The 27,667-nt window shown below is 42.7% G+C and overlaps 1 protein-coding gene across 1 annotated transcript in view; it reads left to right on the top strand.

Annotated features, from left to right (window-relative positions):
* The window catches only part of JAZF1 (JAZF zinc finger 1), a 166,775-nt gene extending 139,470 nt beyond the window's left edge, over window positions 1-27,305 (top strand). The window contains exons 4-5 of the mRNA XM_072330115.1: window positions 18,812-18,981; window positions 24,939-27,305. Of these exons, the coding sequence (XP_072186216.1) occupies window positions 18,812-18,981; window positions 24,939-25,115 (347 nt within the window). The 3' untranslated portion in view covers window positions 25,116-27,305. The remainder of the gene's footprint in view (window positions 1-18,811; window positions 18,982-24,938) is intronic.
* Window positions 27,306-27,667: the final 362 nt, after the last annotated feature.

Below are 27,667 nucleotides of genomic sequence, written 5' to 3'. Positions count from 1 at the left end.
CTGATAACTACAGAATTTCTCCTAGCATTTTCTTGGCATGGGATTTTGTTCTCAGTTATAGTTATACATGCATATGTATGTATGTATATGTATGTGTATATATACATATATTTGCACTCTAGATGTCCCTGCTTGATCAGAGGGATTAGAGCAGATGACCTCCAGAGGTCCCTTCCAATGGTAGCTATGCTGTGATTCTCTGTAGACCATGTGCTCTGAGTCCTGTTTGTGGCTGAGCTTCTTTTCTTCCTCCCTGTGCAGGCACTGGGAGGTCAGGGAGCCTAGGAAAACATCATCTGGGTCAGTGTTAACTGCTAAAATCATCCCTTACACCTATACTTCATCGAAAAAGAAATGGAGTTGCTTTTACCAATGTTTATTCATCATTGTGGTGTTACTTATCTCTGATCTCGGCTTTTCTGTACTTTGCAAGGATATTGAAATTTCATTTGTCTGGCATTACTGTTGCTGTGCTAGGTGTAAATCCAGGATGGTTCCACTTTAGAAGACAGAGAGAAAGCATTCCTTAAAAGCTGATGAGATGGCATACAAATATCTGCATGTCCCTTAGCAGAAAACAGCTGTCCTATATACGGCTGTTTGCCATTCTTTCTTGTGGCACAATCTGGGAACCTTTTGGGTCCCATTTTCCAATTAGTGTCCTCCGTTTAGGTTTGCTGCTTCTCTTGGCCCTGCTGGATGTGGCGGTCTTGTGTTGAATAAAGTGGCCTGAACCTCAGTTATCTCTGTGTATGTCCTTAGAGCGTATGTCCTGCCATTGCCCGATGCAGTTCAGCTACTGTTGTCATTTTTCAGCAAAGTGTAATTTCATATAATGATGTCCCATCCACACATTGAGTAGATTTGAACCCACTTAGCTTATGAAATTTGACAAGAAACAGTTTGAGGTGGTTTGGCTGCGGAGAGTGTTTGTTAAGCTTTGCAGTAAAAGCGTATGCCAAAGGACTACACGCCAGATTCTCAGACAGAGCTGAACAGCTTCCAAGTTGACACACATAGATGCTGCAGATGTTACGTGTGTATGTACACCACCTCCTTGTGTATGGCATTATTTACAAATGGCATATCCGGCAGAAATACGTAGTGAAGAAGTGTGTTCTTGAAGGCTTTTCTCAGGTAACGAGGCAGACACACATTTAACTGCAAACTCCGTGTCTGTTAGTCCCCTGAAAATGCCCATTTGTGATTTTGGTGGGAAGCAGAAAGGTAGCAGTTAATTTTCTATACCTCCCCTCTGTTCCCTCAGGGGTGACTGGCATGTGCCGTCTCTGCTTACATTTGACTTTTTGTTCTGTCTCCTGTAACAAGTTTTCTCTTCTTCCCAAGACCTACATCCTCCAATAATTGCCTACAGTTCACTTTAAGAAATTTGTTCCAGTTTTTGTTGTAACAATAGTGTCTCCCAGGAGACTTCGTTTAGTAGGCTTAAAGCTCTTGTTAGGATTCGCAGGCAGGATTTAGCTGAAGAAATGGCTTCCATCGGTAATAGACTCCTTAGGGTGCAAGGGAAGTAGAGCTAAGTAGCAGCAGCACACAGCTTATTTTGGAAAGACATTAGCATTCTCAAACATTGAAATATCTTTCTTTAAGGAGCGCTCAATTAAGTCGCAAAAACTTGTGTTGCCTTTATTTTTAAATGTCTGTTTTAAACCCACAAAACTAATGAAGTCTGGTTACGGATAAAAATGGGGCTGACGTTGCATCTTTTACATACGCTGTTAATTTCTTAAACATTTTTATACATCTGTGTGGCTCCCAGATTAAATTTCCACCCCTGGTTTCCTGGCTTTTGAGTGTAAGTCAGAGCATCGACGCTCCTTTGAAAACCGTCATACCTCTTCATACTGAAAAGCTTTATAAAGATTCAGTGATAGTGAGTTGTTGGTAATCCATTATAAAAATAACCTCATCCCAGTTTTAGTTACAAAAGTGGTCGATAGTAATAAGCCTCAAGCATAAAAGCTAAAATAAACAACGGGGTTTTTTGCGTTGAAGAAGTGTCAAAAATCATCTGAAGTCACTGTTTTGTGTTTGACTGTTTTCTTCTGTTCTGTATAAATGACTTCTTTTTCTTGATTTTTTTCTTTTTTCTTTTTTTTTTTTTTTAATGATTCCAAACCTGGGTTTGTAAATTTCAGCCTGGAGTGAATTTTTGGCCCTCTTATAAATCCTAAAGCAAGGGTTTAATACTACCAACTGGCTTTTTAATGGCTCAGCCCTAAGTCTTGTCCCTTTCACCTCCCCCAGCCCCTCCAAAAGCTGGGATATTTGGAAACCTCATAATTGGCATTACATTTTGCTCTGAAGAAACTGGCTCTCAGACCTCCTTTCCTGTTTATTTTGATTTTAAGAGATTACAAGGTATAACATTTATGCAGTTTTAATAGGTTTATAAACCTACTTACTGCCTGCTTGCATTGGGCAGCTGATGGCAGTGAGTCCTGGCAACAAGTATTGAGGATTCTATGGTTGGCTGCAATAGCTACAGCCATGTGTCAGTCCTTCCACTTGTAAAGGAGATGAAAGGGGTAAGTTTTCATGGGTGGTCAGAGCTGACCCTAGGAGGGAGTTGGCAAGGCCCATTTTGATTTGCAGCTGTCATTTAAATAGCTGACTACCTATTGGTTTATCTTACTAATTAGGGTAAATGCCTTCCTGGGGAGGCACATTTGTGCAGTCATTGCTGACTGACTTCATTACAAAGGTTTTACATTTCTATTATATGGCCAACTTCTTTGAAATTTCCACCAGCCCGATCCAAATTGTCCCTATTTTCCTCCCAGAGGAAGCCCCCAACTTTTTGACCTCTTCCTTTTTACTTCTGTTCTTTTTTCTTTCTGGTTTATTTTTTTAAAGTAAAATATGAAATCGATAATTAATTTGCTGGAAAAAATACTTTGTAGAATTGAACGTTGAACAAATATAAGGCTAAACAAGTAATATTATAATCAAACAGGCTTAAGGATTCCAAACAGTAATATTTTTAGCCGTAAAGGAAAACTCTGAGGCTTTCAGGTTAGTTCTATTGATGTAACAACCTTGTATTTACCACCCGGGGATATTATTTGAATAATGATTTGGCAGATCTATGGCAACTGTGTAGTTTATAGTGCATGTCTAGATACAGTGTATAGAGCATATCCATAGCTGAAATCAAGACTACTTTGTAGCTGTGTCAGTAATCCTAAAGCTGCACCATTTCAGCCAGTTACAATATATCATGTGAAACGGGCTAATATTTTTCTAATAAATCATACCAGTGGCAAACCACGACTTACATAATATATGATTTAAAGACAGGACGTGAAACTTAATATTTATTTCAGTTAAGAAAAATCAGTCCTCAGCTAATGTGTATTTTCAGTTCCTGCTGTAATAAGTACTTTCAGTACTCAGAGTAACCGAACTCTTAAATCTGTACAATGATTTTAAATGCTTAGTTGTGTTGTAGATTTAGTTTCTCTTAAAGAGAATCGTTCCCCATTCACTCTACTGCAGAGTGTCTTCTGTGATTAATACCGTGTATGTATAAATTTATATGCAATAAAGTTAATAGATTCTTACAACTCAGGCTATTAATCTTTCCTCTTATTCAGTTGGATTTTGTTCAGTTTTCAAATGCAACTCCTGGCCAAACTGTGACCAAAAAGTTACAGCTTCCTTTTGGTGTTAACGGGTGTTGCTACTGATGAAATAATTTAGAACTTCATTGTTCCTTTTATGGGTGACTAATTTAAAGGAAATTAAACTGTCTGTGTTAAAGCTTAGGCTCTCCTTTCTCCTCTTGTCCAAGGCAGCTGGGTCTCAGAAATGAATCTGTAAGAATCCACCTCGCTTGTGGCTCGCTAAGAGCTTGTCTTTGTGGGAGCTTTGCTTTGGGGAAGATTGCAAAGCAAAATAGAACAATTTAGGAGCTTTCTCAATAAGCATTGTAACCTCAAGTAATGTTATCTCAGTGACATGAGATATTATTCATGGAATTCTCCTGTATAGCGTTTTCCTTCATGGATAACTCTTGAAGGAACCCCAAGGGCCTTCTCTCAAACCTATTCATTTTCATTTTTGAGAATGTTAAAGTTGAAAGCAAACCACCCATTGTCTGCTGCTAATAGCAATCTAAAACACAATAGTAATCAGCCATTGGAACTGAGTACTGAAATGGGGTGAGCGATGTGCCAGAAACTAATATGGTTTAGATTCTAAATATGTCTTTGATTTTTTTTACTTCGGTTGTTTGAAAAATGTGTTATTTTGTAATGCAAAAGCTCATTTCTCTTCATAGGTATCAGTGCAGCTAACATTCTAGCACAGTTTCCATATGTTAAGCTTTCAACAATGAAGTTATCACATGGCACAGACAGCTGTTGTACAGAGAGCCATTGCAGCACGTTAAACAGAGTCCAGCAAAGAAAGAGATCTGCTCAGCTAAGCTGCTTTGTAAGTTTAACGTGGACAGTAGAAGTGTAAAACAAGCCTGAAATTGATTGAGGGGGAACGAGATGCTCAGAGTTTTTCTGTTTATAGATGCGCTATCGATACGTAGCCCAGTTAATCTGGAATTTTAGCAGAACTGCTATTTATATCAGAATGCTTTTAGTTTCTGTCAGCAGATGGTATTTCTGAACTCCACGTTAGGGTGAATCAGAGCAGACTGTGAACCATTAAATCCACTATTCACTTGATAATCTGCAACAGCTTTTTCTTGGAGCCATGCAGATTGGCTCAGTACCGGTATGTGAGCAGAAGAGAACTTGCTCTTTTGTGGTGTGCTGGTTTTTTAAGGATAATATGCTGCAAAATAATCTCAGTCAGGACAGTCCAGTCGATGGAAATGAGTACGTATTGATGGGAGTGGTGTTTTGTTTTGTTTTCTTTTCTTTAATTTGCTACAAATTCAGCTTGTATGCATTTAAGCACAGGATTAGTGGTAAGCATCAAACCAGTCACTGAGGAAGTGAATGCCTAAATCTGAGCATTTAACAAGTCGTTTTGTCAGACCAGAATAAAGCGTGTATGCACTTTGCAGAGTTGCAAACTCAAGAGTTCACAAAACATGAGCCATTCACTTCAAGAAATCTTCGCCTGCATTAGCAGATCCCAAATACTCAAGGTTTAATTACTACACCTTAGAGTAATACAGCATAGTGTCATACAGATGTAATTGAAGAAAAAACAATAATGAAAAGTTGAAATATGAGATGAAATCCTGGGGCTCTTTTATTAAATCGTCGCCAAGAAGTTTGGCTGAGAGTGCCACATTTTTGTGTGTATGACTTATGGGGTGCCTAGTGTAGTAAAGCACAGATCAACTACATTCTACTGTAACTTGGAAAAAAACACCCTTTGAGATGTAAGAGGAACCATCTCATTAGTTGTTCAGATGAACAGAAGTTTCTACTTGCTTCACTGCCACTTAACTTGCGTGCAGTGTTTTCACTTAAAAATTAGATATGCAGACCCACTCTTGTGTAAACAGTGTGGGCAAATAACTAAGCCATACTTAACAAAATGTAGACCAAATCATGTTCTCCAGCGTAATGGAAGTTTGTCTGAATGCATCTGATATTTCAGGCCTGCAATGTGCAATAAAATATATGATGAAGTATCTCGAGGCGATTGCATTGTGGTCTGTGGCAAAGCTTCCCTCTAAGGGACCTGGCTGGTGCCAGGATTTCACCTTTTCTGTGCGGATGACGAATGAGAACTTTGTTTGTGGTTATTGGAGCCAAAACGGTTCCACCTAATTGCAGGTTTGGGGGCCTATATTAATCCTACACACTAATTAATATATACATATGTTTGCCCAGCATTTAGCAGTCTGAGGCGCCTATTCTAACTGAGCCTTATGGGTGTTCTTGTAAAAAATAAATGCATAAATAATAATTAAAAAAATAATGAAGGCCATTGTGCGAAACAGTTGATCTACATACAAGTTAACTGTAATGTATGTGTGTGCTGTGACATGGTATGAGATTTTAGCACAAGCTTTTGGCTGAGGTTGTGACTGGGCATGAATATTAAGTAAAATCAGTGGTAGTTTCTGCCTTAAGGAATAAAGCTGTAGGAGGAGGTTTCCAATAACAATGAAAAGTAATAAGTGAAAGTACAGTTATTTCCTATAGGCATTTTCTTAGCACAGGTGGGTTTTGTTCTCAGCACTAGCTATAAAGATGTATTTTTTTCAGAGCTCAATGCTACATTCCCCTGATTTAAAGGGAGCCAAGTGTTAAACTCGTATGTATTCATTTCCTTCCCATTTTCCAGACTAAAATGCTCAAGTGCTTATCACTCTACTTCAGCTTAAGCAACAACCATGATTTTCCAGCAGTCATCTACTGTCATGCAGGTTCCTTAAAGAGGCAAAAATATGTGACAAACTAGTTTCTCATATCTAACACGGGAGATAAGCCAGGTAAGGAACAACATCCAGCAAGATTGCAGGGGGTGCTCAGGAGTCAAGGTGTTGCTGAGGGCTGAGGGGTCAGCACAGGAAATGGAATAAGTGTGAGAGTGGATGGGAGATTTTTGCCTAAAAAGTCTAAACAGGGTGAAAGTTCAGTGGCAGATCTTTTCTATTTGAATTATTTCATTTCTATTTCGTTATTTCATTCGTATCTTTATCTGTCAAATAATACCTTGGTATTTTGTTCTCTCCTTTGTACCATCTTGTTGCACGGTGTTTAATGAAGTAGAGCTGCGTGATGGGCACATCTCTTACCAGGAGCCAGGGAGGTCTGCCCGTGTGTCTTTGTATTTTTGGTTGGTTAGTTTTTATCATCTCGCGGGCAAAGCTGAAGGCTTCAACAGTTCTGCAAACCACATCCCCATCTGCCTTACATTCAGAAAATCAAATTATTTGAAATAGTTGTTGGGAAAAACAGGGCTGTGCTGTGAGGGGGAAATACATGAAGGCTTCATTTGAAAAAATAGATATATTCTTAAAGCTTTCCTCTGCCTTTTCTGTTGTCCTTCCTTTTCCTGCTTTACGGGTACGTTTTCCTTTTAATTTTGTTAAGTTTCTCATTCTAACCTTGTGTTGAGCGCAGTTGTCTATGAAAAAAAAGCATTCTGTAAAGACTGACTCGGTCTTCAGATGCAGTGCTTTCCAGCAGGTCTGCTTTTTGCTACAGGAGAAGGCGCATCAGAAATTTCACATTGCGTCTTGCTCATCTCCCTCACTGCAGGGAGCTTTACGTGTAGCCTCCCGTTCCTTATGTTTCCTCCTCCCAGCTCATTTGGAGCATTCCTGTTTGATACAGACATAAAATGTACCGGCAATTATAGAGCTACTGTGCGGTAGAATTGTATTTTAGTTGCGCATACCTGTAATTAATTGTATGGGAATTTTCACAGTACTCTCCCTGAGGAACAATTTCATTGGAAAGTAACTATGTTGTCTAGACTACAGCAACTCGTAAAATCATCACTGGTTTTGATTTTTCAGCTACAAAGCAGTAATAGAACCATGGCTCATAGATTTAAAGTACTTCCAAGTGTAGGAACTGTTTTATAATCCCCGTCTTAGAAGTCTAACCTGACAAACTGCTTTTAACGGGGTCAGGAACAGAAAATGTACGATAAGCTTCAAGTAAAGATTGTCTCTGTGTTAATTTGTGATAGGAGCTTTTTGGTGTAAAGTGCATCCTTTGAACACGGATCTTTCTTCCCCCAAGTGCAAAAAAGAGGCACGTGTTCTGTCTAAATGTGACGGCCTTCCATGGCTTGTGGCGTAATTGGCTTAATGCAGGAATAGCTTGACACTCAAAAAGGAGCTTCAGTGGTCCGGAGTAACAATGACAGCATTCATGTTTGTGTATTTACTATTTAGCCTTATGAACAATCTGCTAATTACCTCAAAAATCGCTAACCGAATGCACAAATGTATTTCAGAAGGTTGGAAACAGTAGATGAACATGTGGCAATTTAAGGTGGTTGTTTAAATCACATATATATACGTGCACACATGTACTCACACGTAAAATACCACACTGCAAGTCTGAATGGGATTATTTTGTACCATTATAGTAACTCAAGAACTGAGAAGAACACTGTAGCTCTACTAGAACACTGTAGCTCTACTAGTGCTGTCTGCACACTGAAAGGAGTTACATCTTTCATTGCCTAGCAGAAAAAAAAAACATGCTTTCTTAGGCCAGCACTTCAATGTGCTGAAGATGGTGAAACTTAAGCAAATGTTTGAGTTTTCCTTGCACCTTAGCCAAAGCAAATCAGAGGTAGGAAAAAAGCAAGGGCTAACGTGCCGTTTCACACTTGATGATTTAAAACACAGAGAGTTTTATTTCACAGGGGAAATGGTGTTTTGTGAGTTGATGTTAGCCAGTACGTGGTCATCAAAATGAGGTGAAATGCCAGGAAACACAGGACTGTTTAGCTCCCACATGTTACCATGTGAGCTAAAGGCTTGCTAACCCCAAAGCTAGATGTTCTCTTACATTTTAAGCACTTGTGGCCATACAGGTGGGAGGCACCACTGTAATTCTAACTGCAGATCAGACCTGGTCCGCACTAGCACAGGCTCTTGTCTTGTTATCTCCATATATAGTCAGACAGCATCAACCTGAGCAGTTTCCTGATACTTCTGCCTCTAATGCCAAAGGATACCAGAAGCCATGGAGCAATAGAAAATAGCAACTTGAAAAGTACTTTCATTTCAGCCTTAGGGCAATGATGCATTGTATGAAACAACTCACACCTGCTAATGTATGTTTGTGCACCTTATTGAAACCATGGTAGCCTCAAAGGAAGGTTTGTGACAGCATACTGAATGCACTGCAGTGCAAATCTTATTTTATCAAAAGAAATGAGAGGAAATATGACTCCTTGCTGAATATATTCTTGTCTTTGGATGTTGAAATTGCATTTCTTTTTCAAAAAATAATGAGGTTTTGTTAAAAAAGTTAACAGCCCTATCCTGTACACAGGCAGGAGGACGAAAGCCTTGATCCTGATTCAGAATTAAACTTAGTCCCTACTATTGATTTTGAGCATTGGGTTATCTTTCAGGTTATGTTGATGGAGTTTCTTAAATCTATCTGGTCAGGCAGATAGAGTAGTTTTTGTGATAAACACAGTTCTTGTGCAAAATAGATCCTCCTAGCTTTCACTGCATTGAAGTGGAGAATCCGGCCCCATCTGGAGTACTGTGTCCAGGTGTGGAGCCCTCAGTACAAAAAAGATATGGAGATTTTGGAAAGGGTCCAGAGGAGGGCCACGAAGATGATCAGGGGGCTGGAGCACCTCCCCTATGAGGACAGGCTGAGGGAGTTGGGTTTGTTCAGCCTGGAGAAGAGAAGGTTGCGGGGTGACCTCATTGCAGCCTTTCAATACCTGAAGGGAACTTACTCCCAGGAGGGGAGCAAACTCTTCGAAAGGGCTGATAATAGCAGGACTAGGGGAAATGGTTTTAAGTTAAAAGAGGGAAGATTTAGGTTGGATGTTAGGGGGAAGTTCTTTACTAGGAGAGTGGTTAGGTCCTGGAACAGGCTGCCCAGGGAGGTTGTGGATGCCCCGTCCTTGGAGGTGTTCAAGACCAGGTTGGACGGGGCTCTGGGCAACCTGATCTAGTAAAGACGTATGTCTGGTGGCCCTGCTAGGCAGGGGGGTTGGAACTACATGATCCTTGAGGTCCCTTCCAACCCGGGTCATTCTGTGATTCTGTGATAATCTGCCATTGCCTGTCATGTTGTTGGGCAAGGCTGTAATCCTCCCAGGGCTTGGAAGCATGGAATCTCTTCAGCGCAAAACTGCTGAAAGAGCTCTGGGCTGCACTGGTCCTCTGTGAGCAGCTTGCCATAAGACACCCTTGGCATGATGATTCAACCCATCCAACCCATCTTGGAAGTAGCTGCACAGCTAAATTCTACTGAAATGAAATCAGCCGTGCTCTCCATGCACCAAGTGCTACCCAGGCAGCAATTCATTGGATCTGGAGCCTGGTCATAGCCTGGTGCATCCTTTTTGGGTTTCTGTGCTGATAAATGGGAAGCACGTAGCAGTTGGGTAGGTAAGGAGTGTGTGCATTGCAAGTTTTATGGCCTGTATTGTAAGTGGCTGAACGGCTTTTGTGCAGCTGTAAAGCATGTTTAACCTGATGTTATAAAACACGTCTCAAATGTATTTTCATGGCTTCATAAACTGTAGTTCATTTATGTAGGTACTTTTTATTGTAATCCTTTATCTTAAACATGAAACTGTTTCCTGATACTGCTTCTGCTCTCTTCTTTCTTTTTATGAAAAGCAAAAGAAAAAAGAAGAGGGAAGAAAGAGAGTAGAAAAGCGACCTTTCTGTTACATGCATCAGGAGAGCCCTTAAGTACAGCAAAAGCGCCCCGAACTTGCATTTTTGTATTGCTAACCTCAGAATGCAGGCCTAGCAACTAAAAAGCCAAAGTAACATTAATTATGAATGTTCTTCTCGCTGTGGTTTTTGGAATATAAGTTTGGAACAGATGTTTGGGAGGGAGAGAAGGGGGAGGAAGGATGGAGTTGTTCTCAGCCCCAACTGGTTTTAATTCTTTCTTGAACATTTTGAGTCTATCTTTAAACCTTTGCCAGAGTTTAATTAACATCCCATGACTAAAGGTGGAAAATGTCCTGCTTTGTTTTTCCTCAAACATATACCTGCACTTGTGGCTCATGCCAAAGCCAGGGAAAGAAAGGATTCCAGCTGGCATCGGTTTTATTACTGTTACATTAATTTACAAGTTAAGCCTCAGTTGGGAGGGGTCTGCTGGATTCATTTATTTATTTACCTTTTTTATTTTCGTGATTTAAAAAGGAAAAATTGCCATGTGAAACAGTGCCGTTTAATCACAGGAAGCTTATGCTCTTGTTTGGTGAGCATTTAATAGCTTGTTCTTCTTTATATGGAGTTGTAGAAATCTGCTTTTAAGATACGTTTAATGCAGAGATTGTGTTGTTGGGTTTATCCTATTTTCCCTGTACTGTGTATAAACAGAAGATTGTACATTATTGAAAGCCCTCTTTTTGTGTGTGTGTGTGTATGTGTGTAAAATAGGATTGGGGGGGGAGGGAAGTTTATGTAAGAATGCAAAATAACTTCCCGAGACTATTGGCGCAGTGTGACCATAAAACCTCAACAGCACATTGTGCAGTGACATTCTAACAATTTGCTTTAGCACCTCTGCAGCGTTTTCAGAAGGTCCTGTTCTACAAAACACATGGCACGGTATCAGTTGACTGTTTCTTTCCAGAATCTGCTCTTTCCATGCATGTTTTTGTGATTAGTTGCTGTTTCGCTATTAATTGCAAGTAGAGATTATTTTTCTATTTATTTACCTTATTACGTGAACGTTTTATTTGCACTTGTACATCCAGTAAGCTACAGTGTATCCGCTTACAGAGGTGTGCAGGCTCCTTGTGATGGATTTATAAGCGCCGAGCTGGGATTTTCTGTGTTTTATTTTTAAAGCGTGTTCTTTGCCGTGAGTATATCAAGATACAGATATATCAAGATAGAAAATGGCATGTAATTGTTCCTAAGGCCAGAAAGAATCCAGCTGTTCCACCTAGCCCTATGTTGGCTCTAGAGGAATTTTTTTAACCCTAGTTTTGTAAGTGTTGATTCCCCCTGGAGCTCAGAATGCTGAGCAGATCTAAACGTGTAAGCAGTTTCCAGTTTGACTAACAGCAAATAAGAATACATAGTGCCAACGTGATACTATCAGTACTTCAAATAAATAAGTATGATGTCGTTTATTTTTTCCCATTGTCACTGTAGCTTCATCTCCAGCATTTTGGGGTGATCTCCCAAGTGGGCTGTCTAAGCAGAAGTCATTCTATGTGAAAACACGGTCTGTTTGGTGTTGTTTCTACCTGTAGGATTTGAAATCTCTGGTTTACACCGAAGGTTCAAACTTTTTAATTGCATACATCTTAGGTTGCTTAAAATTCAGTACGGGCTTACAATGAGCACTTAAATGAAACCAAAAGTGCTTTAAAATGTTGGAATAGCCCCGCCTGCCATTTTATTTAAAACACTGAGGTTATCAGTGGGTGTCTGCTTGTACTTGTGGGATGTTCCTCTTCAAAGCATCACTGTTCAAACGAGCTTTTTTGGGCTCTCCCTGTGACAGCCAAGTTGCAATTGCCATTTCTACAGCCACTTTAAGTGCTCCTGGGGGATATCCAGAAAGACCTGATCACACCCTTGCCTGCTTAAATGTTGCCCCTTGCTGCAGCAGACCCTGGTGGCTGAAAGCTACCCTTCAGCTGCTGCAAACAAATGAGAATGAGTAGTTCATGGTATAACTCTTCTTCAGAGCTTTTCAAAGTGCTTTGTGCATTAAAGCAATGTTAAAAATCATATTATTCTTTGTACTCGAATCTGCATGCACATCATTACACGAGGCACATTTTTGAAATGCTCGTGGGGTTTATTCACTAACTGAGCTTTGCCTCATCCAGAAACAATAGCAAATCAGTTCCTCTAAATAATAATAGTTACTAAACAGCCAGTCATTTAGTGCCCGATACTGGCTCTGTGCTGGGAGAGTGCTGGAAGGCAAGGCGGTTTCTCCAGAAGACATTTTTCTGGCCGAATCCTGCTCTGACTGGTGTTGTGAGGAAGGACAGGGCGCTGGCTGAAGGGCAGGACATGCAGAGCACAGCCACGGCGACCTGCTGCAGATACCTGGAAGGCTGAGGCAGTCATAAGTTATAATTGCTGCTCTAGGGGCTTCTTTGTGGTCGTGCAGAGGGATGGAGATCTCTGCCAGCCTTGGCAGATGCCTGTGTGACAAACCATAACCATCTCAAGCAGCTCGCTCGAGCGATGGCAGCGCTGCCAAGCATTCCTCTGCCTTTGGGAATGTATTTGCTTCTCCTTCAGGAACCAGCCCAGAGATGCTGGTTGGAGTAAGAGAGAAGACTGAGCGGTGTCCGTTGTGCCTGCTGCCTGAAGAAAGCCCATCCACAGCCTTCTCCATGGGGAACCCAGTACTCATGCCACGTAGATGCTTAATCAAACACCAGAATTGCACTTGCAGTCTGAAATACCAGCATCTGTAGCACTTACACAACAGTCTGCTTAAACGACCCAAGATTTTTTTGGTTGTATTACATGTGTGTTAGCATCATCTTTGTGGACATGAATGATGAACATGAAAAACTAATGGACCTGTCAGGGGGGCTGAGAAACATTTTCTGTTCTCTCAATTCTTTCTCCCAAGGAGAGCAAAGAAAGGAAAAGCCCCAGCTTTTCAGACTGTATGGGAGATCCAGTGTTGGCAATTTGTTGGCAGAGCCCAGTACGCTGTGCCACCCATCCCAGGTCACAGCCAAAGAGCCCTGCTGCAGCCTCTAGGCTAAGAACTTGTACAGCAGCTGTGACATGTTTTATTTAACTGTTTTGTATTTCAGTGCTCCTAGCGTTTATTTCCTGTGCTCTATATAAAGGAAGAATATTCTGTTTCAAATGACTCGATATGCCCTCAGACCAGCAATGAGTATCAGCTGTGGGAATGTTCTCCTTGCTGCCGAGCATGGAGAGAGACTGTGTGCATCCACGAGCATGCAGGGGAGAGCTTGGATAATTCCATAAATGTGCTTTAGTGTTAGGCCACAAATCTTGCAATATTAATTATTCGCTTCTTTCTTTTTTTCCTTTTCTTTTTCTTTAATCAAGGAAGCTGTGGCGGTATATGGGAATGCGGACTCCTTAACATAAGAAGTGCTCTCATAAAACTGTTTCTGTGAAATACAAACTGCAAGTCCCGCACGGGACAAAGTGTGAAGCTGAATTTTTATGAGAGATCATTGGAACAACCGTGAACTTTCAGTGACACTAGCAATGCTGCTTCCCACCGCAGTGGGCTTTTTGCTCATAGCTCTTCATTGTGCATGTGAATATATACTTTCTGGTCACGAAAATAATTGGCAAGGATAGATACGTTGTTTTGTGGTGTTTTTTTTTTTTCTTTTCTTGGGAGGAGAAAGGAAGAACTTGTAATGTTCTTGATCACAGATCAAGATAGATCATATTTGTTGTAATCACACATGCGGCATGTGCTGTTTCTAATCAGCTTTGTGTTTTTAGTATTACAAGGCACGCTACAGAAGTTAAATGCACGTTAAATAACTGCAAGTGATGTGCACCTGCTAGAACCAAGTTGAGGAAGAAAGTCCTCTGGAAATCATGCAGAGGAATGAAGGTGTGCACAAGAAAGGTAGAACTGGATCTTGGCTACAGTGGCATTTATACCGAATAACCTCCATAAGTGTAAAAGATAAAGCTTGGGATTTTCAGCAGAGCAATTGAGATGTTGTCTATGCTAGAATGTCAGATAGTTAACTCCTGCTAGATGCTTTTGAGGTGTTTACTTATTTCATGTGCTGGAAGAAGTAGAAGGTAGGTGTGCAACAGGTCAGGTCTTTACTGTAGGGTGATGTGACATACTCATTGACATCGATAGCAAAACTGAGTGGAAGAAGAGGTGGAGCAAGCCTTGATGCTGCAGCTTTGCTTTTCATCACACTGTTAAGACTTTTTAGTGCTGGGCAGTAGTCACACTTCCTTTAAGTGCAGGTTTTTTTTTCTTCTGGCAAATGATCTGCTGTTTATCACTGAGCATCACCTCGATTGTGATGCTTTCAGTTTACACTGCATACAAATTAAAACAGAAATAACTTATTGGTATGCTTTTGTGACCATGTATATAATTAATGCCTTCTCACAAGTGGTAATTGCATGTGATACCCAGCTCTTCCATAGCAGCCAATGCAAGCTGTGCCTTGTCGCATCCAGTTCATGTCCATCTCCACCTGTGGAGCCCACCCCTTGCTTGAGGGGCAGTGGGATGGTCTCAGCATGGGGAAACCCAGAAATCAAACAAAACCCTAGCTTTCTTTCTTTGCCTTTGGATTGTTTTCTTTCATTTTTTAATCTACTGGGGCAGCACAGCTGGACTGAACCTTTTGGCATGGTTGCTGGAGTAAGGAGAGAGGAGATGGCGTAGTGGGCCAGGGCCGAAGGAGCATTGCATGCAAGGAGTAGGGGCGGCACTGGGAAGATCTTATTTAGGCAATGGGAAAAGAAAACGTTAATTCAGTTCAGGGTGAGGTGAGTGTGGGGTCTCAGAATGAAAGCTGTGTGACACATCCATCTGGATATGGGAAAGCAGAGAGCTAACAGGGACACTCAGGGAGAACATGGCCAGAGGAGTGAGCTGGAGTATTGAGGATAGTTGCCATTGCAGAAGTAGCCTTTGGTTACAGTAGGAACATTGTAAATTTGTACAGCACCTTGCTAAAAGCAGGAGCTGCTCGATCAGCCTTTCCCTTCCAGGTATTTAGAACCTCATTGGATAAAGGTACGTGTCGTTGAGTTTTGGGGCAACCGTTTGCTTCAGAAGGCCAGTTGGGGCATTTTTCCTTTGAAGACCAGAGTGAGGAACAGTGTCCCTTCGGAGTGTTATGAGAAGCAGGGAGGCCGTCAGCATGCGTGCTGTGCTGCAGGAGGAGCTGCTCGCTGCAGGAGGGGCTACTCGCTGCAGCCCAGCACCCCGCTGTCCTGGCAGGGGGCAGCCAGCTGAGGCCCCAGGAGTTTTGCAGTGGTTATTTCAGATGGCTGTCACACCCTGACACAGGTTAGGCGCAAAGGTGCTGACACTCTATTTCTCCCTTTTACAAGTAAATACTGACATTTATTATTGTGCAGCAGCACCCAAGTCTAAAAAGGAAAGAAACAGCATCAAGTAAAAAAGCTGTGTCTCGATGAAAGCACGAAGCTGTGCGCTCCGTCCCTGCAGCACTGCTGTCCCCTGGCCAGCTGCCCGTACACCTGACTGCCGCCCGGCGTGGGAACGCAGCGCCCAGCCGCGACTGTGCGGTGCTTAATTAAAGTCCCCGACCTGCGTGCTGGGCTTCTTGTTTCTCCTCTCTGTGTGTTTTTTTTCCCTTTCTGGTTTGTTGCACGCAAGCAGTGAGGCTGGTGGGGCACCACTTGGGTCGCTGCTCTCAGACACTGACAACTGAGGAAATTAAATTCGGAGGCAGAATCGGTTAAAAGCGTGACTAAAGCCGTGTTGTTTTTCTATGGCAACTGAAACAACATAATTATTTAAAGGAGAAATTTTTATTGCTAATGAATTCTTCTAAGACGGCCGGTTCTTATGTTTTGTTTATACCGGCTCCCTCTTAAATACATTTTGGGAATTGTTAGTTGTCTTTTAAGAGAGCACAAGCAACTGAGTTCAGTAGGACGCTGTTAGATAAGGGCGGTGGTGTCTGCAGTTCCTGCTTGTGTAAAGTAATGTGCCTTCAAGGTACGCTGCATCATTAGCAGTGTGGCTGCTCAGGGAGAGAAAGCAAGCCTGTTCCTATGGTTATTCATGTAATCCTATTTGTAAAATCCCCACTGACAAGTCTGGGTTTGAAAACTGGAGACAGCCGAGAGCTTGTTTGTAGTGTTAAACAACACTTCTGTCCGCAGTGGACAAAAGGTTGCATTTTGGTGCAGGTGAGCTAATGAAAATGAAACCGTGGAGATGTGCTGACCTTGCAGATTCTCAGGCGTGCTTCTTGCTTTCTTCCTTCTTTCCTCGAGTCTCTAAGGAAAGCCAGGCAAATGTTGTTGCAGAGTTGGATCTGTGTGAAGCCGTTAGAAAAATTAAAGGATGCTTTGAAAGTAAAGGAAGAAACGCATCATTATGGTTACTTCAGCTCCGCACTGCTCCTACGGATCTTGCCCCTTGTGTTGTGTATTACCCATTAGGGTTTCTAACTCATGTTTTATAAGAGCATGCTCCTTGCGGTGATGCCCTCAGCAGATGCCACAGTCTCAGGTGATATTTACCTTAGGAAGAAGAAATCCTGTTTGTGAGGAGATCACCCCCCCCTTCGAGGGGTTATTTATGATGGCAGAAATTGGTGTCAGCACCTGAAACCCTCGTGTGTTTTCTTATCCTAGAAATGCATGTAGTTACTCACAGAAGGGTTTTTTTCTGTTGCATTCGGTCCAACAACAAAAAAAAGAGACTGAGCTGCAAAGCTTGAAAGGAGCAGCTTGAGGAATTTTTTCCATCAAGATACAATCAAGGGCAGGAAATGGTAGAAGCAGAGTTGTGGTTTTGCCTCCATTTTTATTTATTATTATTATTATTATTTTTTATTGGTTAATTAAACTCTAACAACTCTTAACTTCATTTTAGGTTAACTGTTCCTAGAGCTCAGAAATATTTTAAGAGGTCAATAATGCTTTCCTTGGCTCTCGGTCCTTCTGTGTGGGATGAGGGATCTCAGGCAGCGGCCGCGCAGTTCTGCAGATGCTGCTCAGGGTGTGTGCGTGCGCTCATGGGGAAACGAGCCAGCGCTCCTCATCTGCACACCACCCCGTCAGGATGGAAACCGCAGGAAGGCAACGTGGATAGCCTGACATCTGTAAGCTGCCTTCCAGGATCTGATTAAAGCTCAGGAGCCCTAAGTGCTTACAGCTACCAGTTGACATGCATTTTTTGCTTAATGAGCGGGAGGTGCTGAGCGGGAGGGAGCCTACAGGGTAGGGGTGGGGGGTTGGGAGGGAAAATATGAAGGCTGTAGGTGAGGATTCAGTTTCACGAGATGCAGAGGGGAGGGGGGGGTGAAAAAAAACCCCACAAAGCCCCCATTGTGCACTGCAGGGTGGTTTTCCTCGTGAAGTCGCGATATTTCTTTTTCAAAGTGCAGTAAGGCAACTGTCTGCGTTTCGAGCTGCAGGGAGGGCATGTGAGGGAAGCAAATAGAGCCGTGCGAGTGTCCTGCAACTGTCTTTAATAACGGGAGCCATTCCAGCACTCGGAGCCAAATCGTCTTTCAGCAGAAAGGATAAAATTCAGCAGAGCTGGGAAAGGGGAAGAATAAAGGGGAGGGGAAACACAGCACCACCTCCCGCTGACACCACAGAAGTTTCCCTAAGCTTTCCCTCTCCCTCCCTCTGTGTATATATTTTCTTTTTAATCAGCCGGGGCTCTTCCCTCCCCTGCTTCTTTATTTTATTACTGTATTTTTTTTTTTTACGGCTGGAATTCTGCTTTCCCAATTTCTCTCGTTTCACATTCATCTTCTTCAGACCAATTCATTAATAATAGTTACTGCAATTAAAAATAAGAAATAAACTCAACGCCAACTGCTCAAATGGCTGCCGTAGCATATCTGGAACATAATGCGGTCTGTCCGGGGCAGCCACACAATGCAATTTATCCCTACACCTGAGGGAATGAATTTCACAACTATAATTGCTACAATATAATTCTTATTAATGTTGTGCTATAATTCCCATTAATTCCAAAGGGCTAGTAAATGCATTAGGACTTGTCAACATATTATTTTACACTGTTTATGATCTGTAGAATTACGCTCTTCAGTATTGTATTGCATAAAGAAAAGCCTTAAAATGAGCTTTAATTGCAGGGTGGAGGGAAAACACATTTTCTCTTGGGCACTGGGAAGGAAGGAGGGATCCTGTTGTTGGAGGAGCAGCAAAACTGTGTTTTAAAATCAATCCTTTGAACTCACTGTGCCACACAGTTAACTCTTTATGACGGCGTATTAATAATGCCTGTCTTGGTTATTAGAAAAAGAGCCGCTGGTATCTTTATGAAAGAATAAACAGCCATAAGAAGGATAGGCTTATAAAATTAAAAAGAACTGTCTTCCAGCAAAGACAGAAGTGGGGAAATTGCGAGTCATTGCAACTGATGTAATAAATACAGAACGCGTTATCTCGCCGTGCTCTTATTTATTCTTCTTTTATCTCGCTACCCCGCTTTTCTAGGTAGTGAATATGATGAGGAGGAAGTAGACTATGAAGAATCAGACAGTGATGAGTCCTGGACTACAGAAAGTGCTATCAGCTCTGAAGCTATCCTTAGTTCAATGTGCATGAATGGAGGGGACGAGAAACCTTTCGCCTGTCCTGTTCCTGGATGTAAAAAAAGATATAAGGTAAGCGGTAGCGCGGATCTGCCTTATCTCTTCTTGGCGCAGGTAAGAGAGGGGGAAAAAAAAGCCTGTCAAATCATTTTCTACCTTTCTCTAATGGACGTGTCCCATCCGTAACTGTGCTGTTTTAGCAGAACGTGGATTTCAATCACTGGTTTCCTCTCAAGCACAGCCAGGTTACAAGCTTTATAAAGTTACAAGTTTTATAAAGAAGGTAAAGCCTTTTGCATCCACGTTGTCCAACAAGATTACATACAGCGACTTTTGCAAGACTTTTGCTTTACACGTTTCAACTAGCTTTCCATTACCTAGACAAATGAATGGCAGCCTGAGAGGCAGTACCAGCAAAATCATCACATGTCCCTTTTAGAGGCACTAAGTAAGAAGCTTCTGCCCATCCATACCAGGACGGATTCCTTCTGCATACGTGGGAGAGGTGCAGTTCTCCTTCACAAGACTGCACCCAGGTGCTGTGCCTAGTGAAGCTGATGCAGGAAGGTGGTGGTTAATGTTTTGCAAGTAAGAGGTCACCCCCAAAAGGCAGAGCCTCAGAGGAACTCTGGCATCGTTCTGTCCCGGGTCAGTGTCCCAGTGACTCATGTGCACAGTCGTCGCTGTGTCTGGCCCTGAGTGCTGGGCTTGCATCCCTCTGCGTGACACGCTGGGAAGCTTTTTTTTATCCCCCTTTCTGATTACTCTCCATCATGAGAAAAATGTGTCTGTTTATGGGAGTGAAAAGTCTTTAACTTTGAACCTTGAGCTGGCTGGTAAAGAACATACTGTGATGTTGTGGGGACGGGGATATTGCCTCACGTGAACTGGTGCAGGGACCGATGGAATTTTATTGACAGGTTTAGTCTGTATCACAGTATTCTGTAGTCACTGAAATTTAGGAACAGAGATAATGTATTAGTCACAATTCCTTTGAACCACTTCTGCATGGAGCACTAGGAAACTCAAGCACTGACCTGTACCCCATGGAAAGCACTGGTGGCTGAGTTTGGTTCTATACTTGCTTTATCTTAGAGGTACACTTCAGCTAATTAGGGACGTAAAGGACAACAGAAGTATGAAAGAGAAATGTAGGAAGACCGATAACATTTGAGATAAAGCAGTTGTGACGAGAATGAATAAACTGTACGTGAAAACGTGCAGTGGCTGAAAATGTGTGTCAGTGATCCTGCAGCTGTTCTGGACTGTGGCTTCTCTGTTAACAGCAGATCATGAGACAGATTGGTGTACAGCACTGGGAGATCAGCTAATGCTTGCTTAAAATACTTGTAACGTGAGCGAGAGAGCAGTGCGCTCATTTCATGCAAGTCTGGTTTTGCAGAGCTGTATCTGACCCGTGTCATGATTATTCTCTGTCTCAGGACAGGGCAGAGGGGAAGACGTTTGGAGAATATTTGCATGTATTACATTATGGATATAACCACGTTGTTTGTAATAATTCTCTTGTGTGTGGTAGAGGCTGCATCGGATGGAGGGTATGGTATAAAAGCTAAATCCCTGGCTCAGGAAGCAAACAAGCCATGGTGATTGTTAGAAGTCACTGTGCCCACAGGGCATCTATGCATTGCAGAAAACTTTCATTTAATGGCAGTGGCTAGAAGGAGAACCCTGTAATTTGCTATATCCTGTCTGTTCTCTGTTTGACTGCCAGCCCTCAGTCTTTTTATTGCCCAAATAAGCAAGCTGTTCCTGCCTGCTTCTGCTATCTCGCTACCTTCATCTCAAATGCATGAGGACTGTCTGAGGGTTATCTTGTACACCATTAATGTTAGAACAGTCGGATGGGGAACAAATTAACGACCCATAGAGAGGCTGATAGACAGAGAGCAGCAGCAAATAAAAAGTACCATTTATTCCTGAGAGACTCACCTCTGTTCAGTCCAGATAGGAAAATGTATTTCCTTTAACTCTGCCTCACCTCATCTCCCTTTTCTGTGGGCTCTGCTTCCTTCCTTTTTTCAGCATATATTTTTTTTTCCTTTTACGTTTTTATCTTAGTTTCCTTCCTTTTAGTTTTGTGTCACCCGTGTCTCTTGTTTCCTCTTCATCTTCCTTCTGCTTAAACCCCCCCCCCCCCCCTCCGCCCCCTCCTCAGATGAATTATTTGCCCAGTCTGGGTAGGGAGTCCTGTGATCAAAGCGCTGGGATTTTCTGGTGGGTACTGGATAATCACAGTCAGGGCTGTAAAACAATTATAGAGCTACAAACAGGAACACGGACATGCACATACAGTAATTGCCAGGCTCACTTTACGGCTGAGAAAGGATGCATTCTTTTAAGGGAGCGAGGAGGAAAAGAGAATATACACAATTTTCTTTTGTCTGGCCCTAAGTGACGTACGTTTGAGAAGCAGAGATGTTATTTTTAGGTGTGTTATTTGTACTACAGTACTGCCTAAAGGACCCTGTGGGGATCAGGGCTCCTTTTTGCAAACAATGTACAAGGATAAAAGATGGCCTCTGCACTGAAAAGTCATTATGGAAAGGTAAATAAGACAAGAATGAGTACAACAAATACTCCCAAGGAGTGGGCTGGGGCGGACAATGGAAACTGTAATAAGAACATGTTTATACACAAACCCAGATGAGTATCAGAAGACCCTACTGGCCTCTTGCCCAGCTGCTATCTGCTGGCGGTCTCCCATAGGCGTCGCAGTAGAAGTGAGTCATAAAAATTGAATTGTTCTTCAGGAACTTTATTTTCTTGTTGTTAGAAATGAAGCTGCTTGCTTATAAAATGCATTGCTAATAAGCCCTCTGTAAGGTATGGCACGGCACAAGTTTTTTTTTTGCAAGTGCCAGAGATCCTGAAAAACAATTAACTTTTTCTTTAATGGCTTGTAAACTTGGTTGGTGGGATATTCCAAAGCAGCTGATGGAGTTTGGAGCATGCTGACTTATAGGTGCACAGCAGCCTCTGAAGCTTTGCTAACTTCTGGAACTTGCTTTCTTTTTTTCTAATGTCTGTTAATGGACCTAGGCAGAAAACTATGAGTATCCAAGAGAAGGAAAACATGTATGTGATGCAGATAAACATCTTTCACCTCCAAATACACTAGAAAAGCAAACTGACTTAAGCTGTTCGTGACCTTCGAAAAATTTCTGGCTGCTCAGAAAGTACCAGTTTGGGTTCTCAGTGCAGTTGGTGAGTTAAGTATGAAGTTTCCTGCTCTTCCGACATGAAAAAACAGTAATAGTTTATCACAGCAGGTATATTGCAGGTCTGAAATTGACTGGGATGGAAGATGTACTTTGCTAAGTACACCTCATTTATGATAAGTGTTTGAAAGGGCGTATAAACCAAGGCTCATCTGCATGCACAGATTGCCTTTGCAAGGGTTTTTCTCTACTGCTGGCATGTTGATAGTTACGGTTGCTTAAGATGATTGTCTCATTCAGATCTATGTGATGAGTGCCTTTACTGGCGCTAAAGCCCAGGCAGGTACACGTGTTTGTAGGGAGGGTATGCTTCTAGAGAGGGAAGCAAGGCAAGGGATGGGTTCAGAGGTCGTTGTGGACGGTGAGATGCGGGATGTGCTGAACATGTTTCCTGTCCTGGAGGAATTGGTGCTGGTTCAGGATGTTTCACCGTGCAGCCTTCTCTTTCCTGATGAGTGGTTTTTGTTCGTGCTGTGGAATTTCTGTGGTGTGGATGCTATCACACATTTTGTTCGGGAGTTTGCCCACAGAAAAAGTTGACTTGTATATAGGGACTGCCATCCCTTGAGAACTTTGAAGTGAGAGAAGGAAAGAAGAGGACTGACATGAAAAGAATGAAGAAGCCAGAGCTTCCTTGAGCAAAGAGGAACTGGACCCAGAAAGAAAACCTTAGCTGGGAGAAGCATGATTTTGGCATGAGAAGCAAAAGTGACAGTGTTCCGGGGAGAGGAGAAGGAAGGGGACATATGGACATCCTTCATTTCCCTGGCCCTCAGAGGATGTTGGGAAGGTGGGCCGGGCTGGTTGGTATTTTTGGAAAGGAACAGCCAGAAGATAGTGAAAAAAAAACAACAAACCAAACAGATGCCCATGGCTGAAAGAAGAGATGTCTCTTTCCCCACCTTAGGAGGGCAGTGAGCTCTCAGCTTCTGGAATGGGGTAGCTTCATGAGCACAACCATGCGAGGGGCCCTGCCCATCAGGTGTCCTTGTGTCTCAGCAGGCCCCGCAGTGCCAGGCTGAACTTCCGTATCTCCTCCTGATCTGGTCTCAGGTTAATAATTGTTTCCTCCTGTGTAAGGTTTTGGAGCGCCCTTCTACACTGCCATCTTCTTCCTCAATCATTTGTGAGAGTAAATAATGAGCAACCTAAGTAACCAAAGCAATAAAAGTGATGTATGCGTTTGGCAGCGTTTTTTACCGTACCTCAACAAACTCAACCCAGACATACAACAAAGTGTTTACATTGCAGCAGTGGAAAAAGCGCTGAAGAGTTCTAACAACCGCTTTCTTTAAGACAGAAGCTCAGATTGGGTTTCATGTTATGCTTGCTCCTCATACCCTGCATGTTTTACTGTTTCCGAACCTTCCACAGCCCAATTCCACACCGCTTTCTGTTTTAGCATTTCCTTAAATTTTTCCATGTGAAATCACTTAAATTTCTTTCTCCCTTCATCAAAGCCCATGGTGAGTTCTGTACTTGATGCTGAGTGGGTTGTTAAAAAGCCTGCAATGGGAGAAGAGCATTGCTAGCGCAGAATAGCAAGGATGTTTGTGACTGCAGATTTGTGGGGTCCATAACAACGGGCAGTAGCTGGTTAGAAGTGTCTTAAAGTGATTGGTTATAAAAAGTCAGAGTCTGAACCGGCTTCTGTAATTTCCAAGATAAGTACAGGGCTTGAGGTTCACTTTGTTTTTAAACTGCAGTAGCAGCAGTTTGGCTGTCACCCTCAGATTTCCTCCTCTTTGAAGACACGGGTCCGCTCGGTGCTCAGGTGTTGATGGATGTCCTGTGGCAGTCATCCTGCTGCCCACTGACTTCCCTCGTTCTTATGCACCAAGAGCCCTTTATGTGCTGAAAAGCAGAACCATGTGCAAAGCCATCTGAAAGCTGCAGCAGGGCCTCGGGTATCTGAGGGAAAGGACTATCTGAGCCAGTTAGACCACAATGGCTTCTTCCTCTTTTTGCCAGTGATGTGAACGCTGTGTCATGTCCTTTCTCTCCAAAGCGCAGTGGAGAAATTCTCTAGTTGTGGCTGTAACATATTCCCACACAGTAGTTGGTGGGAATCATAGAATCATAGAATGGCTTGGGCTGGAAGGGACCTCGAGGATCATCCAGCTCCAACCCTATTACTGCAGGCAGGGCCACCAACCTCCATATCTAACACTAGACCAGGCTGCCCAGGGCCTCATCAAACCGGGCCTTGAACACCTCCAGGGATGGGGCATCCACGACCTCTCTGTTCAGCCCATTCTCTGGTCTACCTTGAAGCGCCCTGTGCAACTCCCTCTGTGTTGCCTGCATTTAATTCTTTGGAGGCAGTGCACAAGCTGTCACACGTTGCTGGTGCCCACAGACATCTCCAGAAACAATGACACGGAGCAGAACACAGATGCCATGGGTGCAGCTCCCGCTTTTTGGAGAAGCATTACTGGAGTCTTTCTGCCAATTCATTGCTTGTAAATGACCCTCAGAGTCAAACTTCTCAGTGCTATGTAAAGGGAATGTCAGAAAGCAAAGAACGTTTACGTACAGCTCTATTCATGAGATCTTCATTACAGTGCAGCGCACTGGGAGGGAGCAGGGTTACCCAGGTCAGATAGATGAGAGCTGCACAGATACCTTCCATCTCATCCCATGTGCCTTGAGAGTGCAACATACGCCCAGCACCTGGAGAGAGTTCCCAGAGCTCGCTGTGTTGTAACGTGGAGTCATTGCTGTGCTCTCATGGGTCGCAGTGCGCTGTCAGAGCAGCGGGCACCTAACGTTTTGCTTTCTGCCCCGCAGAATGTGAATGGCATCAAGTACCACGCCAAGAACGGCCACAGAACACAGATCCGCGTACGCAAACCCTTCAAGTGTCGCTGCGGAAAGAGTTACAAGACAGCTCAGGGCCTGCGGCACCACACAATCAATTTCCACCCCCCCGTGTCTGCTGAGATTATCAGGAAGATGCAGCAATAACATGCTGGTCACAAACGTGCCAAGAAATCCTCACCAGCAGTTGCTGATTTTGAGAACAGCCACCTTTTGCAGGGGAAGCATTCAGCAACCCTTTAAACAATTAAATGCATGCTTTAAAATTTTCTGTAATTTTGGAATGATGTATCTTTGTAGAGTTAATGATTTTGTACATTTGCACATGTAATCATCGTACCCATTTTCATTACTTCGAGATAAGGTGCTATAAAAAGCTAATAGATCCTTCAGAACAATTGGTTTCTTTCTCTCCCAAACAAAAGAAGGAGGGGGCGTGGCGTATTCAGTCGTGTGGCAGCGTTGAATAGGAGTGAGTAAGAGGAGGAGAGCTTGGCACTGACATCGTCTCAAGATTGTAGCGTGACGGAGACTCTCGATGCATCTGTCAGTGTGCGTGCAAAACCAAACCAAGACCACCGTTGTCAAACCATAGCTGACATGCCTTACGTGTGGAGTTGTCGGTGGAGTAGCGAGTCTTTTAGGTAACGGAAATATAAATAAGAAAGAATGTTTAACATAATATGCTAAAAATATTTTCATACTTAAATAACATACATAAAAAGGTGTGCTTGCTGTATTTTATATTCTCTTGCAAATCCTTTCCCCCTCCCCTCCCCCCCTTCCCCTTTTGAAATGCTGAAAATCTTGCCATTTGAACTAGTAAACAATCACGTTAGTGTTAGAAACCCGCTTCTTTTTTGTACGAGATGTCGTATTACACTCATGCCCATCAGACTTCGGAGGACCAACATCCCAGTCCAACTCAGTAGTTACCCCTGAAGTATCTCTTAGAAAGACGCTCGGAAATACTTAAGTGCAAATTTATGTGTGTGTGAGAAAAAAGAGTTATCTTCATCTCAGATGAAGTTCTAAAGCACTTTGTAGTTCTCTATTGCCAACAGATTTAATGTTTTATGTTGTTGCCAATTCTTGCAACTGCCGTACTGGCGTGTGCCTGTGGTTGCAAATAAAAATCAAGGATTCCGCGCATGGTTGAAGGAGGTCCGTTCTTTGTGCTAAGGGAGCTTCTAACGTCTCTCCCTCACCTTCATTGTGTCTTCAGGTTTTCTTTGTACGTTTTGTGCTTCTCGTTGTAAGTCGGCGCACTCCCTTTGGCAGTGTCTGTTTAGCTTTACGATTCCTTTTGCTAAAATGTGACATATGAGCCTTATTGAAGATTAAGTGCTTCTTGCAGCAGGTGGCCAGAGGTTGACTTAGAAGTCAACGTGAGAGAGCTCCGTGTCTGGACCATACCTGAACATTTTTTGCTTACCATCCTGCCTTGAGCATTCTTCTCTCACAAGTGCCATTCCTGGAATGCAGCTGGACAGTTGCATCAGGTGGGCACCCCCACCTCAAAACGTTTCTGACACGGTGAGGAGTGCAAAATTTTCAGTACAGCCATCGCCTTTTGCTTATTTCCTGTCCTTCTAAGTGCAAAAGAAAGCTCACCTGTGAGGAATAAGCCTTCCCTTTATTTTGTTCCAAAGCTTTAAAAGGAAAACGTTTGGAGGGTAACAGCTGCCGCCTGTTCTTCAGCTGAGTAGAACTCCCTCTGAAAGGCTGGGCCTCATCCCGATCCAATACATGTAGAACATCCCTATTAAAACGAAATGCCTCTTTTTCCCAACCCTCATGGGACGGCAGCGGTTGCACCGCACAGTGCTGTCAGCTGGGCTCTAAGGATGATCCAGACATGAGAATCAGTGGTGCACCAAAAGGCCCCAGGTGGCCGTTTCCTACCTTCTGCAGTTTTGGCAACAGATGTGGCCAACAACTCTGTCCTGGCTCTGCTCCTAGTGCGAGAACCTACAGGCTGGGTAAGTAAATCCGACAGCTAAACAGTCGTAAAACGTCATCGTTGCATGTAAATTCAACTATAAAAAATGAAATTCCAGTTTCTATTTACCTATTCATTGTGACAGTATTATTAAACAGGTAAAGATGGGACTATTTTGTTATACTGTGTATAGTGAATGTATTGTACCGTGTCTGTGAAAAAGTGTGCTTTAAATTATATTTTCATATGTTTCGTTGGGGACAAAGTCTTTAAGTTTGAAAGTGACAGAGGTTTGTTTGAGAACTGAAGGCAACTTAACAAATTCCTGTCGAGAAAGCTGCTTATAAATGTAAATCAAATCACATTTAAAATAAACTGCCTCTGACCTAAAAAGATCGCTCTCGGCTCATCACTGATGCAGGGTTCAGCTCTGGGGCTGCATACTGTTTTTAGCTGTGGGTTTTACTTTGGTATCGTCGTGCCTTTCACGCCTGCAGCAACTTCAGGGTTGCACACAAACACACGCAGCAAAAACACACGGAATGCTGCAGCCAGGAGGAAGAACTGAGCTTTTTCATTCAGCCTGTCAAAAGATGCTGAGTTTCACGGGTTGTTTTCCTTCCAAGACTTAAGATACCTTTACAAATATGACCACTATAATGTTTTGGCTTCTGTAACCTGTTCCGTTTTCACGCACCATTGAGTTACTTCAGACATTACACATCGCTATGACAGTCCATCCACTCTCTGCTTTAGG

Source organism: Excalfactoria chinensis, chromosome 2, assembly GCF_039878825.1.
Source record: "Excalfactoria chinensis isolate bCotChi1 chromosome 2, bCotChi1.hap2, whole genome shotgun sequence".
Classification (NCBI taxonomy): domain Eukaryota; kingdom Metazoa; phylum Chordata; class Aves; order Galliformes; family Phasianidae; genus Excalfactoria; species Excalfactoria chinensis.
The sequence above is the reverse complement of the archived record's forward strand: the minus strand, read 5'-3'. Positions and strand labels throughout refer to the sequence as shown.